General features: G+C 43.3%; 1 protein-coding gene across 1 annotated transcript in view; it reads right to left on the bottom strand.

The window, feature by feature from the left end:
• The window catches only part of LOC123997638 (DNA repair protein XRCC1-like), a 33,095-nt gene that overhangs the window by 13,893 nt on the left and 2,733 nt on the right, over positions 1-16,469 (bottom strand). The window contains exons 3-10 of the mRNA XM_046302075.1: positions 16,117-16,224; positions 15,082-15,240; positions 9,612-9,689; positions 4,952-5,075; positions 4,657-4,763; positions 3,713-3,881; positions 3,280-3,535; positions 2,629-2,745 (exon numbers count right to left, since the gene is read on the bottom strand). Of these exons, the coding sequence (XP_046158031.1) occupies positions 2,629-2,745; positions 3,280-3,535; positions 3,713-3,881; positions 4,657-4,763; positions 4,952-5,075; positions 9,612-9,689; positions 15,082-15,240; positions 16,117-16,224 (1,118 nt within the window). The remainder of the gene's footprint in view (positions 1-2,628; positions 2,746-3,279; positions 3,536-3,712; positions 3,882-4,656; positions 4,764-4,951; positions 5,076-9,611; positions 9,690-15,081; positions 15,241-16,116; positions 16,225-16,469) is intronic.

Below are 16,469 nucleotides of genomic sequence, written 5' to 3'. Positions count from 1 at the left end.
CTTGAGGCTGTAGTCACGATACCGGATCCGGGATGGCTCGACGTAAGAAGTTAAATTTGTCCTTTCATATGAAAATTCCTATTATGAAAAGGTCAAGGGCTTTACTGGAGGAAAATGGTTATTTGCACAAGACCAGTTCTTCATCACGATTTGTTGTCTCAGGTAATAATTGTAAAGAGAAAAAAAACTATTTAGGGAATAGAGTGCAATTTGCGACGCAACCTAGGTCTGTGATAACTAAAAGGGAATCTAAAAAGGTTTTCGAGGCACTTCAGAAGTTACAGATAGACGGAACCTTCAATAATCTACACTAACGCGAAGTTTACTTATTTATTCCCCATTCATTCCATTGTGTTGCCGGTTTATCTTGATGCCACTTGAGGGAAGCGTGCGCCCCTCTCCTCTTCTCTGTTCCTCCTTTTATTTTGAAGTGTTCTCTAAAGGACAAAAGGCCCAAAACATTTAGATGCATAGCAGTGTTCGTCTGGTTTGAGTTGGCCTGTGTGTTTGTGTCCGAGCGTGCGACGACCGTCTCTCTGCGTTTGAGTATGCGTGTGTGTCTACGTCTCTCTCTGTCTGTGTGTGTGTCTGTGTGTGTGTGTGTATGAGCACTAGTGTTCTTCAAAGGAAGTGGACCCTTCAATTACCCATAGCAGATGCAGCTTTTAAATAAGGAATAAATCATTAGAGCTCCGCACTCCAAACAAGAGCTGCACAATAGAGACGAGATGGCTTGGATGGATGGATGGATGAGGAACGAGGGATGAGAGTGAGGATAGACGAGGAGGAGAGAGCGATTCTCTATACAAAAAGGAGAGTGGTTGAGGGAGATGGAGAGCAGTCTACAGCAGAAGGGGGTCAGTAAACACAGCCAAATAACGGCGGTAGTGGGTGTGTGTGTGTGCGCGTCCCAATGTAGAATTATGATGCCAACGCAGAGAAAAATACACACAATTAGCGTGTTAATACCTCAACAGTGTTAATTGGACTTATTTCCGCAACACCCTCTTACAATAGTACTTTATCATTTTGCACACCGCTTTCAAATTAGATGAGCGGACATTCATTTGTTTCCGAGGGCCAATTACACAGACATGATGTCAATACTGACTAAAGAAAATGAGCGCATTGTACAGGAGTAGGGAAATGTGTAGAAAAACATAGGAGGTGAATGATGCAGGCAGCAATCACTGAGACCTGACCTTGCCAAGAAAGTACCAGACCTACGTTCAAATACATGCATATTTTCACTGAACACAAATATAAATGCAACATGTAAAGTGTTGGTCCCATGTTTCATGAGCTGAAATAAAAGATCCCCAAAAATGTTCAGACCCACAAAAAGCTCGTCTCTCAAATGTTGTGCACAAATTTGTTTACATCCCTTTTAATGAGCATTTCTCCTTTGCCAAGATAATCCATCCACCTGGCAGGTGTGGTATATTAAGGAGCTGATTAAACAGCACGATCATTACACAGGTGCACCAGTTGTCACACAACTACGCCAGCGCAGGACGTCCACATATGGCATCTTCACCTGCGAGATTGTCTGAGGGGGGTGCTGAGTTGTATTTATGTCTGTAATTAAGCACTTTTTGGGGATAAACTCATTCTGATTGGCTGGGCCTGGCTCCCAAGTGGGTGGGCCTAAGTCCACCCAGGCACATCCATGGCTGCACCCCTGTCCAGTCGTGAAATCCATAGATTAGGGCCTAATGAATTTATTTTAATTGACGGATTTCCTTATATGAACTGTAACTCAGTAAAAGTATTTAAATTGTTGCATGTTTCGCTTATAAGTATTTTAAAATACACTTTTCTGCGTATTTGAGTAGTTTGAAATACACAGCCCAAAACAACAACTTTAAATATAAGTAGTTGTAAATGCATGTCAATACTTTCCAAAATTCAACTTGTATTTAAAAAAACATTTTTTTGTCTAAACACATCATTCGAAACGTATTTGAAATGAGGTCTTATTGATCTACAAATAGTATTTGAAACCAGGTCTCGAAACTACCCGTGGAAGCAGTGATTTCACCTCAGGCGACAGACGAGAAGTGAAGACCTTATGTGAAAGACATTTTCACTTTGAAGAAGGGTGCGGTAAGAAACCCTTTTCATATTATCTGAGGCCTTGCTTTGACTAAGTCGAGATTCATCCATATTCTTCAATGCACAGTTTTGATTGAAGAGAGATCTTCATTGAGTCCGCTTGTAGTGAAAAGAATCATTAGAAGTTAGACTGAATACATCACAGCAGGCCTCAGCTCTTCAAGAGAACATTCTTCAGTGAGCTGCATGGGTACAGGTAAAGTCTTGGCAATAGGTGCTTATAAACACCATTAACTGCCAACTTCACTTAATTCACTGAATTCAAAGAAGCTTTCTGATAGAGAATGGGTGGCAATGAGTCAAAGGACCCATTTATTTGAAGCAGACTTAACAACACAGTCCAACTTCCTCCCCTCTCTCTCTGCCACTCTCCCCCTCATTCTGCCTCCCTCAGTCTCCCCCTCGTTCTGCCTCCCTCAGTCTCCCCCTCCCTCCCCCTCGTTCTGCCACCCACAGTCTCCTCCTCCATCCCCCACAGTCTGCCTCCCACAGCCTCCCCCTCCCTCCCCTTACCGTTTGAAGGAGATCTTCTGCTTCCTCTTGTGACAGTCCAGCACCCACTCCTTCCGGACGATGACGCCCCCTGCTGACTTCACCTGGCTGTACTTGGGGGTGTTGGAGAAGGCACAGCTGGATAAAGCAGATGATAAACCCTTGGTTAGCACGGCTGCATCCCAGATGGCATTCTATATCGTGCACTACTTTCGACCAGGGTCCAAAGTGACCATGGCTACATCCAAAATATGGCACACTATTCCCTGTATAGTGCAATAAATAGGGTGCCATATGGGATGCAGGCACAGGAAGGAAGCCAGGGGCAGCCCACTGCTACTATGGCAGAGTGTGATTAGTGTGATATGGTCTGCTTTGCATGCTGTTATCGTGATACTCCTCTAGTTACACTAGTCTTGGTTGTATATGAGATGGAGAATATACTTGATAATATTACTCCTAAAAACATTACTACCACTATAATACTAGCCCCATTGTTGGTTGTACTCCACACAATTCTTTTTGACCTGTTTCCAATATGTTCGTACCTCACTCTATTACCATTTTCATGCATCTTTAAATTACCAATAAGATTTCAGATTACAATGAGAACCCAACTTAAGAGTACTTCCCAAACTACTACCTCCCAGTATCTCCATCTCCTCCACTCACATGAGATGCGTGGCGTCAGGGGTCCAGTCAGAGCGGTACTTGGCCCCCATGGCCAGGGCCTTGTCCCTCAGGTCCCCCCGAAAGGGGTTCTGGAAGCCACTCAGCACAAACACCACCCCCTCCATGATCTTGTTGAGGGGAACGGTGGCCTCAGAAGAGCTGGATTGGGCTTTGGAGGGTTTGGCTCTGGGCTTGGCTTGTGGTTTGGACAGGCTCTCCTTCTTCTTGGTGTCTGGGGTTTTCTGGGCAGGGGAGACTGGGGTGAAAAGAATGACAGAGATGAGGAGAGGGGAAAATAAGAATATATAACTATCAGGGTATTTGCATCGATTTATTAAATTTACTTTATTCACACAAGCAAAGGTGAAAAATGTGTAGAATGAGTCAGTGAGTGGCTGGCTGGATAGCTGACTGAGTTGCAGGGTGTCTTTACCTTTGGCAGCGATGGGGCTGGGAGTACTGGCTGTGCTGGGTTTGGCCTTGGGTTTGGGGGTGGTAGTGCCCCGTTCAGGAGAGCCCATAGGGCTGGGTTTCTTTGAGGGGGGCGGAGCGAGGGCAGTCTGGCGCTCTTTAGTGAACTCAAACTTCCTCTTCACTGCTGCCTAGGAAAAAGGAGAGAGGATGGATAAAGCAATTTGTCCTTACGGTAAAACCATGAGAGAAATACGTACACAAAGAGCAAAGCAGTTGAGAACACTCACTTTTCAATTAAGAAAACAAGACATTTAGAATGAAAACGGCTTATAATTTCTATAAGTGGGATAACTGACAGAAATGAGCAGAGAAAACAAACAAGCAAACAAATCGCAGGTCCTAATTATGTTTACACTTATGTAAATGAATGTGTAAGTGAGTAACATCGCCTCTCACTTGAAAGAATGTTCCATCTCTGAACCTCTGGAAAAATGTACCACAAGCAAACCATTCTGTCATCTCTTTTCACTATAGATGATTTACAATGTTTACATTAAATCTATACTACATTAGCTACGCGGCCGCAGTCTACCGAACACAGCTGCAGGACTAAAAAACAATCACCTTGTACCTCTTTTTAAAGAAATCAACATGGTGTCTGCCTCTCAAATGGCACCCTATTCCCTATATTGTGCACTACTTTTAACCAAGGCCCATAAGGCGCTTGGCAAAACTAGGGCACTATATAGGAATAGAATAAGGTGCCATTTGGGACATAACTAGTATCATAGCCTGGAGATTCAGGTCAGTCCGCACTAGCCTGGAAGGACTTAATGAATGATTCACCATCAGTTCTGGTCTTAGAGAAGCCAATGATGCATCACTATGGGCTCTGATCAAAAATAGTGCACTATATAGGGATTACGGTGCCATTTGGGATGCAGACCAAGCCTTGGTCCTTACCTGTGGTGGGGGAGAGTTGGAGGACGGTGGGGCTGAGGAGTGGCTAGACCCTGATCCAGACTGCAGGGCGGCAGCTGCATAGCTGAGCTTCTCAGTCTGTGGTGAAACTGTGGGGAGAGAAGAGGTGACAAGACAGAGAAAGAAGTTGGGAAATATTGTTTCACATTTCTCACCCCACCAGCAGATCCTATGGTGCTTTTCGCTCACTCAATCACATCACATCAATGCGCTCTAATAAACATGCAATCTGAAATTAGCTGTAACTAGGTCTTTAGCTTGAGTACAGTAGTAGTACCCTTGAGTGCTGGGCTGGCTTTGGAGGTGCTCTCTCTGTTGAAGAAGAGGCTGCCTGGCTGTAGACTGGGGCAAGCCGAGGGGGACTCATCCTTCACCCGGAACTGGCCCAGCTTGGTCAACTTCTGTCAGGGGGCAAGAAAGACAGTGTTGTGAGAGAGTCTGATCAGTCAGTCATGTTAGGAAAGCACAGGGCAGTGCACATAAATATCATTTTTGATGGTATAAATTCCAGGTCACTCAAAATCAAAGAAAGTTTAGAAAAAAAAGTTCTCTAGACGAGTCCACAGCCTAGCCCATCTGCTGTGTGGATCCAGCTTTATGCATAAATCCCAAATGAATGGGAAAGACAAGCACCATCTAATAAAGAAATAAAACAGTGCCCAGTCATTTGCGGTTGAAGCATATTACTGGATCTGCGCAACAGATGGTGGCATATGGACTTACAGTGCAATCAGACTAATCTAATCAGACCTTAAAAATCAGCCTTAATCTAAAATAGATTTTTTTGAATTGTATTCCTCAATCTATAAACAATACCTCATAATGACAAAACGAAAAACAGATTTTTGGAAATTGTTGCAGACATATTAAAAATTAAAAACAGAAATACCTTATTTACATAAGTATTCCGACCCTTTGCTATGAGACTTGAAATTGAGCTCAGGTGCATCCGGTTTCCATCATCCTTGAGATTTTTCTACAACTTGCAGTCCAACTGCGGTAAATTCAATTGATTGGACATGATTTGGTAAGGCACGCACCTAGTCTATATAGGTGTGCATATCAGAGCAAAAACCAAGCCAATGAGGTCAAAGGAATTGCCCGTAGAGCTCCGAGACAGGATTGTGTCAGGATTGTGTCTGCAGCATTAAAGGTCCCCATGAACACAGTGGCCTCCATCATTCTTAAACAAAATTAGTTTGGAACCACCAAGACTTTTCCTGGGCTGGCTGCAGGGCCAAACTGATAATTCGGGGGAGAAGGGCCTTGGTCAGGGAGATGACCAAGAACCCAATGTTCACTCTGACCGAGCTCCAGATTTCCTCTGTGGAGATGGGAGAACCTTCCAGATGGACAACCATCTCTTCAGCACTCCACCAATCAGGCCTTTATGGTAGAGCATCCAGACGGAAGCCACTCCTCAGTAAAAGGCACAACAGCCTGCTTGGAGTTCGATTTAAAAAAAGAGACACCTAAAGGACTCAAAAACCATGAGAAACAAGATTCCCTCATCTGATGAAACCAAGATTGAACTCTTTGGCCTGAATGCCAAGCATCACATCTGGAGGAAACCTGGCACCATCCCTACAGTGAAGCATAGTGAACAGGTCCCAGATGTGCTCACTGGGATTGAGATCCGGGCTCTTCGCTGGCCATGGCAGAACACTGACATTCCTGTCTTGCAGGAAATCACGCACAGAACGAGCTGTATGGTTGGTGGCATTGTCATGCTGGAGGGTCATGTCAGGATGAGCCTGCAGGAAGGGTACCACATGAGGGAGGAGTATGTCTTCCATTAATGCACAGCGTTGAGATTGCCTGCAATGACAACAAGCTCAGTCCGATGATGCTGTGACACACTGCCCCAGACCATGACGGACACTCCACCTCCAAATCGATCCCGCTCCAGAGTACAGGCCTCGGTATAACACTCATTCCTTCGAAGATAAAAGCATATCCGACCATCACCCCTGGTGAGACAAAACCGCGACTAGTCAGTGAAGAGCACTTTTGCCAGTCCTGTCTGGTCCAGCGATGGTGGGTTTGTGCCCATAGGCAACGGTGTTGCCGGTGATGTCTGGTGAGGACCTGCCTTACAACAAGCCTAATAGCCTTCAGTCCAGCCTCTCTCAGCCTTTTGCAACCAGTCTTGAGCACTGATGGAGGGATTGTGCGTTCCTGGTGTAACTCGGGCAGTTGTTGTTGCCATCCTGTACCTGTCCCGCAGGTGTGATGTTCGGATGTACCGATCCTGTGCAGGTGTTGTTAAACGTGGTCTGCCACTGCGAGGACGATCAGCTGTCCGTCCGGTCTCCCTGTAGCGCTGTCTTAGGCGTCTCACAGTACAGACATTGCAATTTATTGCCCTGGCCACATCTGCAGTCCTCATGCCTCCTTGCAACATGCCTAAGGCACGTTCACACAGATGAGCAGGGACCCTGGGCATCTTACTTTTGGTGTTTTTCAGAGTCAGCAGAAAGGCCTCTTTAGTGTCCTAAGTTTTCAAAACTGTAGCCTTAATTGCCTACTGTCTGTAAGCTGTAATGACCGTAACGACCGTTCCACAAAGCTGTAACGACCGTTCCACAGGTGCATGTTGATTAATTGTTTATGGTTCATTGAACAAGCATGGGAAACAGTGTTTAAACCCTTTACAATGTTTTGCTGAGTTTAGTTATATACTGAATGAGTCTATTGAGACTTAGTCTCAGTGGAGAGTGGGTGTCGTGGCAGAATCAGAAGTATTTAGGTAACATTGATAAATAAGTATGCTTATGTGGGTAAAGTTACTTGTGCCCAAGAGAGGGGAGAGGTCAGGCTTGTCTTCTTATGAGAATGTGTCTGTAACTATTGTGTGTCCCCTCTGAGGTTGCCCATATCTTGATCTACACTGCTCAAAAAAATAAAGGGAACACTTAAACAACACAATGTAACTCCAAGTCAATTACACTTCTGTGAAATCAAAACTGTCCACTAAGGAAGCAACACTGATTGACAATACATTTCACATGCTGTTGTGCAAATGGAATAGACAACAGGTGGAAATTATAGGCAATTAGCAAGACACCCCCAATAAAGGAGTGGTTCTGCAGGTGGTGACCACAGATCACTTCTCAGTTCCTATGCTTCCTGGCTGATGTTTTGGTCACTTTTGAATGCAGGCGGTGCTTTCACTCTCACAGCATGAGACGGAGTCTACAACCCACACAAGTGGCTCAGGTAGTGCAGCTCATCCAGGATGGAACATCAATGCGAGCTGTGGCAAGAAGGTTTGCTGTGTCTGTCAGCGTAGTGTCCAGAGCATGGAGGTGCTACCAGGAGACAGGTCAGTACATCAGGAGACGTGGAGGAGACCGTATGGGGGCAACAACCCAGCAGCAGGAGCGCTACCTCCGCCTTTGTGCAAGGAGGAGCAGGAGGAGCACTGCCAGAGCCCTGCAAAAGGACCTCCAGCAGGCCACAAACGTGCATGTGTCTGCTCAAACGGTAAGAAACAGACTTCATGAGGGTGGTATGAGGGCCTGATGTCCACAGGTGGGGGTTATGCTTACAGCCCAACACCGTGCAGGACGTTTGGAATTTGCCAGAGAACACCAAGATTGGCAAATTCGCCACTGGCGCCCTTTGCTCTTCACAGATAAAGCAGGTTCACACTCAGCACGTGACAGACGTGACAGTCTGGAGACGCCGTGGAGAACGTTCTGCTGCCTGCAACATCCTCCAGCATGACCGGTTTGGCGGTGGGTCAGTCATAGGTGTGGGGTGACATTTCTTTGCGGGGCCGCACAGCCCTCCATGTGCTCGCCAGAGGTAGCCTGACTGCCATTAGGTACCGAGATGAGATCCTCAGACCCCTTGTGAGACCATATGCTGATGCGGTTGGCCCTGGGTTCCTCCTAATGCAAGACAATGCTAGACCTCATGTGGCTGGAGTGTGTCAGCAGTTCCTGCAAGAGGAAGGCATTGATGCTATGGACTGGCCCGCCCGTTCCCCAGACCTGAATCCAAATGAGCACATCTGGGACATCATGTCTCGCTCCATCCACCACCTTAGTCCAGGTCTGAGAGGAGATCCCTCAGGAGACCATCCGCCACCTCATCATTGTAGGGAGGTCATACAGGCACGTGGAGGCCACACACACTACTGAGCCTCATTTGGACTTGTTTTAAGGACATTACATCAAAGTTGGATCAGCCTGTAGTGTGGTTTTCCACTTTAATTCTGAGTGTGACTCCAAATCCAGACCTCCATGGGTTGATCAATTTGATTTCCATTGATTATTTGTGTGTGATTTTGTTGTCAGCACATTCAACTACTAAGAAAAAAGTTTTTAATAAGAATATTTCATTCATTCAGATCTAGGATGTGTTATTTTAGTGTTCCCTTTATTTTTTTGAGCAATGTAGTATATGACCTAAGAGGCTCACTGTCTTTTCTTATCCTTATCTTGTCCAGGAGGAAGTGTATTTGAGATGGGAGTATCTAGAATTGACAATTGATATTTGTCATTGGATGAGGTAATGTTTTGGTCCTAAGTGGTACCAAGAATGAGATAAGAACTTTGATTAGGAGACCAAACTGAATGATCATTTATAGCTAATGCTATCTGGCTATGGGATACTCCTCTTTCAAGTAAAAAAAACTTTGAACTCTTTGTGAACTGTTCCTGAGATCTGTGTTTCATCATGTGAGTTGAGATGGGTGTGTCATGGCTATAAATGATACTAAGAACTGCACTCTCAGAGAATTCATTTATAGACACTGAATTGATCTGAGAGTCACAGGGCTATGGTGAAGCTCATATATAATTAAATATGGACTTTATAATATACTCTGACTTGTGTGTGGTTTGCTCTCAATGTTTAGTAATACAGGAAATTACCACGACATTGGCTATATAGAAGAAGGTTCAAGATTGCGGCTGAGCTTCTCTTACCGGTGTTGTTGTGGTTGGTGGATCACTTTTGTCTGGTGGTGAATGGAACTTCACGAAGGCCACTCCGTATGCTATGTTCTGAGGGTGGAAAATGCCATTTGTCATCATGTCGCTCCAACCTGAATCATTTTCATAATTGTATACAATAGGAACTGTGCTGAGACTAGGGCTGTGACAGTAACTGAATAACTGTGTAGCTGACGGTTATGGATGAAGACTGTCATCGACATTCATCTTTAGGATTTATAAAATGTTTTATTAAGTTAATTTTACATGCAGATAAACTTTACCTAATAGCAGGAGTGTTCACTAATGATTCTAAGCAAATATCTTGCTAACGGTGTCTACTAAATGTTCTACATCTCCTCTTTCCAACTGTCCTTTGATGTTTGAGCAGCTAATCCAGAGAATAGCGGGGGTGTAGAGCGCTATAGGCTATGGCACTTCAGCTTTGATGTGTTGACTTTCTTTTATACAATGCACGTTTTCATTGCTTGCTAGTAAATAAATAAATTGTTATAAATTGGAGGTGTCTGACTATTCATTAATTATTCAACAGCGGTCGACAAGGTTGCTCTGGCTCCGAGGCATATAATGCACTCATGTGTCAAATGGACAATGCGCCAATCCTCTCCAACCTGACATGGTATAACTTCATATGTAATCTTTCCTTAATTTATAGACTAATCAATGCTGATCAGGCCCGTTCCTGGCCGATATGTTGCCCTAGGCGAGACGAAAAAAATTGCTGCCCCCCTACCCCACCAAAGTAGAATAGTAACCTGGGCAATATATACACACAGTGTCGTCCGAAATGCACTTTTATGAATACCCATGTAGTAGCCTTTCATTTTTAAAACAAGCAATTTACCGTCAAACCCTGTCATTGTTACATTCATTTCTGTTAATGCATCTACTAATCACAGTCATTTACCATTCACATTCCCGGAATAGAAATGTTTACGGAGATCACAACTTGCTACACTTGTGAGAAATACATTTTGGTTTATTTCATACGATCACATACACTCTCCATCTGAGAAATGAGCATGCGTCTGGTTTCTGTCCTGTTAATGTTGACGGAGCAAGCACGCCTGAGCACTGATAGAAAAACACTACATAACCAAAAGTATGTGGACACCTTTTCATTGAACATCTCATTCCAAAACCTTTGTCATAAATATGTAGTCGGTCCCCCCTTTGCTGCTACAACAACCTCCACTCTTCTGGGAAGGCTTTCCATTAGATGTTGGAACATTGCTGCGGGGACTTGTTTCCATTCAGCCACAAGAGCATTAGTGAGGTCGGGCGACTAGGCCTGGCTCGCAGTCGGCGTTCCAATTCATCCCAAAGGTGTTCGATGGGGTTGAGGTCGGGGCTCTGTGCAGGCCAGTCAAGTTATTCCACATAAATCTCGACAAAGGATCTCTGTATGGACCTCGCTTTGAGCACAGTGGCATTGCCATGATGAAACAGGAAAGGGCCTGACCCAAACTGTTGCAACAAAGTTGGATGCACAGAATCGTCTAGAATGTCGTATGCTGTAGCATTAAGATTTCCCTTCACTGGAACTAAAAGAGCCTAGCCCGAACCATGAAAAAGAGCCCCAGACCATTATTCCTCCTCCACAAAACTTTACAGATGGCACTATGCATTGGGGCAGGTAGCGTTCAACTGGCATCCGCCAAACCCAGATTCGTCCGTCGGACTACCAGATGGTGAAGCTTGATTCATCACTCCAGAGAACGCGTTTCCCCTGCTCTAAAGTTCAATGGTGGCGAACCTTACACCACTCCAGCCGATGCTTGGCAATACACATGGTGATCATAGGCTTGTGTGTGGTTGCTCGGCCATGGAAACCCATTTCATGACGCTCCTGATGAATAATTATTGTGCTGACATTGCTTCCAGAGGCAGTTTTTAACTCGCTAGTGAGTGTGTCAGCGCTCGCGGTCCTGTTCTGAGAGCTTGTGTTGGCCTATCACTTCGTGGCTGAGCCGTTGTTGTTTGAGAAATCTTTCCAACATTCTCCCTCTCGATAATCAGCTTTGTTGATAAATAGGCTGTTGTGTGTATTTGTTTCTATTTTAAGGATTGTGAATTTAATCTTCATATTATAGGATAGCTGTCCCCTTCATACTTCCCTTCATTCACTAGACAGGTAGCCTAATGTTTAGAGCGTTGGACTAGTAACCTGTCGTTCTGCCCCTGAACAAGGCAGTTAACTCACTGTTCCTAGGCCGTCATTGAAAAGAAGAACTTGTTCTTAACTGGCTTGCCTAGTTAAATAAAAGTACATTTAAAAAATATTATAGCCTCGGAAAGCCTAAGATAGGCCAAGGTTATTTTTATACGTTTTAAGTAAAGGCCAAGGTTATTTTTATACGTTTTAAGTAAAGGAGAAATATTGTCTTGTGTCTGACATACACTGGTGGCTTTGAGTGACAGGTGCTTTTACGGGGGGGGGGGGGGGGGGGGTACTACAGAATGAGTCATAATACCCTTGAAACCTAGCGGTCAAACAGGGAAATGGTTCCAATCATTTTTCCAACATTCATTTTAGAAACACTTCAAATAAGTGTTTTGTGTAGACTTACCTTGGCTTGACGTTTTGATTAGAGGTCGACCGATTTTTCAACGGCGATACCGATTATTAGAGGACCAAAAAAGCCGATACCGATTAATCGGTTGATTTTTTAAAACACTTTTTTATTTGTAATAATGACAATTACAACAATATTGAATTAACACTTACTTTAACTTAATATAAAACATCAATAAAATACATTTATTGATTTATGTTCAATTTGGTTTAAATAATGCAAATACAAAGTGTTGGAGAAGTAATATGTGTCATGTAAAATATGTGCCATGTATAAAAGCTAAAGTTTAAGTTCCTTACTCAGAACATGAGAACATATGAAAGTTGGTGGTTCCTTTTAACATGAGACTTCAATTTTCCAAGGTAAGAGGTTGTAGGTTGTAGTTAATATAGTATTTATAGGACTATTTCTCTCTATACCATTTGTATTTCATATACCTTTAACTATTGGATGTTCTTATAGTATTGCCAGTGTAACAGTATAGCTTCCGTCCCCCTCCTCGCCCCTACCTGGGCTCGAAGCAGAAACACATCGACAACAGCCACACTCGAAGCATTGTTACCCATCGCTCCACAAAAGCCGCGGCCCTTGCAGCACAAGGGGAATAACTACTTCAAATCTAAAAGCGAGTGACGTTTGAAACAGTATTAGCGCACACCCAGCTAACTAGCTAGCCATTTCACATTGGTTACACCAGCCATTAGGCTGATAGGCTTGAAGTCATAAACAGCTTGCGAAGAGCTGCTGGCAAAATGCACGAAAGTGCTGTTTGAATGAATGATTACGGGCCTGCTGCTGCACAGTCAGACTGCTCTATCAAATCAGACATAATTATAACATAATTAACACACAAAAATATGAGCCTTTGGTCATTAATATGATCGAATCCGGAAACTATCATTTCGAAGAAAAAAAAACGTTTATTATTTCAGTGAAATACGGAACCGGTCGGTATTTCATCTAACGGGTGGCATCCCTAAGTCTAAATATTCTTGTTACATTGCACAACCTTCAATGTATGTCATAATTACGTACAATTCTGTCAAATTAGTTCGCAATGAGCCAGGCAGCCCAAACTGTTGCATATACCCTGACTCTGCGTGCAATGAATGCAAGAGAAATGACAATTTCACCTGGTTAATATTGCCTACTAAACTGGATTAGTAGTTATAACTAGTGATTATGATGGATTGTTTTTTATAAGATAAGTTTAATGCAAGCTAGCAATTTACCTTGGCTTCTACTGCATTCGCGTAACAGGCAGGCTACTCGTGGAGTGCAATGGTTAGAGCGTTGGACTAGTTAACTGTGCGGTTGCCAGATTGGAACCCCTGAGCTGACAAGGTGAAAATCTGTCGTTCTGCCCCTGAACAAGGCAGTTAACCCACAGTTCCTAAGCCGTCGTTGAAAATAAGAATGTGTTCTTAACTGACTTGCCTAGTTAAATAAAAGGTATAAAAATAATAAATAAAACATTTAAATAAATCGGAAATCGCCGCCCAAAAATACCGATTTCCGATTGTTATGAAAACTTGAAATCGGCCATTCCGATTAAATCGGTCGACCTCTAGTTTTGATAACCGTGTAAATCTCTCTAGGACAAGGTGACTTATCAATATATTTGACAGTACTTCCCCCACTAAAAATTCAACTCTAATTAGCTGCTAATGTGGCTGTCATAAAGAACTACAAATGCCATGATGATCTGGACAAGACTGACGAATTGAGGCAAAGGTAAGAATCTCTGGATTAACTATATAATGTTAACTAAATGTAGCAATGAATCAATTGGCTACATTTCTCAAACAATTGTCAATTCTGTGAACTGTCTTGTGCAAGTTTCAAATTAACACAATAACTGTTAGCAAATGTGTCAGCTAGAGATGACATGTAGGAGATTGCAGGGATTGGTAGTATAACATAACGTCAATTTTGAAATTAGAGAGAAAATAGAGTGGAATATATTGGAAAAAGTCAGAGAGATTTACATGGTTATCAAAATGTCACGCCAGGGTAAGCCTACACGAAACACAGCCCCTATTTTAAGTGTTTATAAAAAACCCTATGGGGAAAATGAATGGTGGAAAAACGATTGGAACAATTTCCCTGTTTGACCCCAATTTTTTATGGGTATTATGGACACCGCCCCGGGGGGGGGGGGGGGTTCTATAGGGCTATATGACCACTCAGAAAATGTCCTAAAGCAGCCTGTCTGGACTCCATCACTTTAATAAAATCAAACACTCCTGTCATGATGTAATCTTGTCAAGGCCTATTTTCAGTAGCTTAGGCTACATTATTTCTCTCATTACAGCGTCCTCTTTTTGAAGAACATATGCCAATGCCATCGAATGACAGCAGCACGGATTGTGATGTTATGTGACTATTTTGGGGGAAAGTGGTAGAAAACCCACCAGACTTAATTTCAATGATTTTGTGTCGAAATAGGATCTGTATAGAATTTATTATATGCAAGAACAACCAACAGCAAGAAAAACCAACAGAAAAGGACATCTTTATTTTGACTCCGTTAATAAGTAATAACCTGAATAATAACAATGAAACGCCATGTTAATAATGAAGTGTAATGGCTTTATGGCCTTATGCCAGTGACCTTGGCCTGGCCAATTACCGTAACCTCAAATTCAATGACGTCAAAATCCTAGCTGAGACACTGAATGTAAGACATGCCAAAGGAAAACAAAAATGGACGTTTCTTATTGGACAAGTGTTGTTAGCCCCACACTGTTTCAGTCTGTTTGCTGCCTAATGAATACGACCCTGGTTTACATTGATTTAGGTGGCATCACATAGACACACAATGCTCTCTGTCCACTATTGTTCGCTTTTAGTGCTGTGCAGCTCACCTTGTTGTACGGCTGGCTACACACAATCTTCACGCGGTCCCATTTCTCCTGGGCATGAGCCTTCACCAGCTGGTTAGGGCCAAAGAAGCGCACGCGGTTGATGTTGGTGCCGTTACGGCTCTCCATGGGGGACATGAAGGAGGACGTGGCCAGCAAAACCTGGGAGAGACAGTGAGAAGTTCTCTTAGGAATTAAGCAGCACACTATACCTGATGGTAGTAAAGCCACAACTACCGTAATTTCCGGACTATAAGCCGCTACTTTTTTCCCAAGCTTTGAACCTCGCGGTTTATACAATGACGCGGCTAATTTATGGATTTTTCCCGCTTTCACAAGATTCATGCCGCCAAAAAACTGAGCACCGTCACATAATGTGACGTAAATCGAGCGTGCTCAAACTTCCCATCATTCTGATTACTGTAGTCATTTTGTCACCCTCATCATGGCAAAGACACAAAGAAATGCATATGATGCAGCTTTCAAGTTGTAGGCGATCGATCTGGCTTTTGGAAAAGGAAATAGAGCTGCTGACAGCGTGGAGCATTGTCAAAAAATCCACTATCATCAACGGGTTTCGAAAGGCTGGACTGCTGCGTGTTGAAGAGGGCAGTGATCCAACATCGGATGAAGGAATTCTGAGGCTATTCAACTCCGACACCGAAGGAGATCACTTCAGTGGTTTCACTACACAGGAGGAGGAAGATAGTGACCAATGACTTTCTTGGTTGGCTACTGTTTCATTTTTGTTACAAGCCGTGTTTCGTTTAAAGGCTGTGTAAAGTTCATTTGTTTCAATGTACCGGTAGGCACCTGCGGCTTATAGACATGTGCGGCTTATTTATGTACAAAATACATATTTTTTTAATAATTCAGTGGGTGCGGTTTATATTCAGGTGTGCTTAATAGTCCAGCAATTACAGTATGCATTGTCCATAATAAAGAGGCAGAGACTAGTACCTTCACTCAGTGCATTCAGTGTGGTAGATATCAGCGAGGTATACAGGTACTACAATATACAGTAAGGGGGTGGCATACCTCATAGTCCTGGTCTTTGACAGATGTTGAGTGTCCCACCAACACCTCGATAAAAGCAGACCCTTCATTTCCTATGTCTATGCTGTACACCTGCTCTTCTTTCTCAAACTGAAACGATGGGGGAAAGAGCAAGGGTTACCGTATTTAGTACAAACTAGGGAAAAAAACAAACAGGGCAATGCAGTGTTACAATACATACAGTGCCTTCAGAAAAGTATTCAAAATGGATTACATAGATGTATTTCACATCCAACTACACACAATAACGCATAATAACAAAGTGAAAACATGATTTTAGAAATGTTTGCTAATTAAATACAGAAATATCAAATTTTCAATTAGATAATTGTTCA

Source organism: Oncorhynchus gorbuscha, linkage group LG15 (assembly GCF_021184085.1).
Source record: "Oncorhynchus gorbuscha isolate QuinsamMale2020 ecotype Even-year linkage group LG15, OgorEven_v1.0, whole genome shotgun sequence".
NCBI classification, from domain to species: domain Eukaryota; kingdom Metazoa; phylum Chordata; class Actinopteri; order Salmoniformes; family Salmonidae; genus Oncorhynchus; species Oncorhynchus gorbuscha.
The sequence above is the reverse complement of the archived record's forward strand: the minus strand, read 5'-3'. Positions and strand labels throughout refer to the sequence as shown.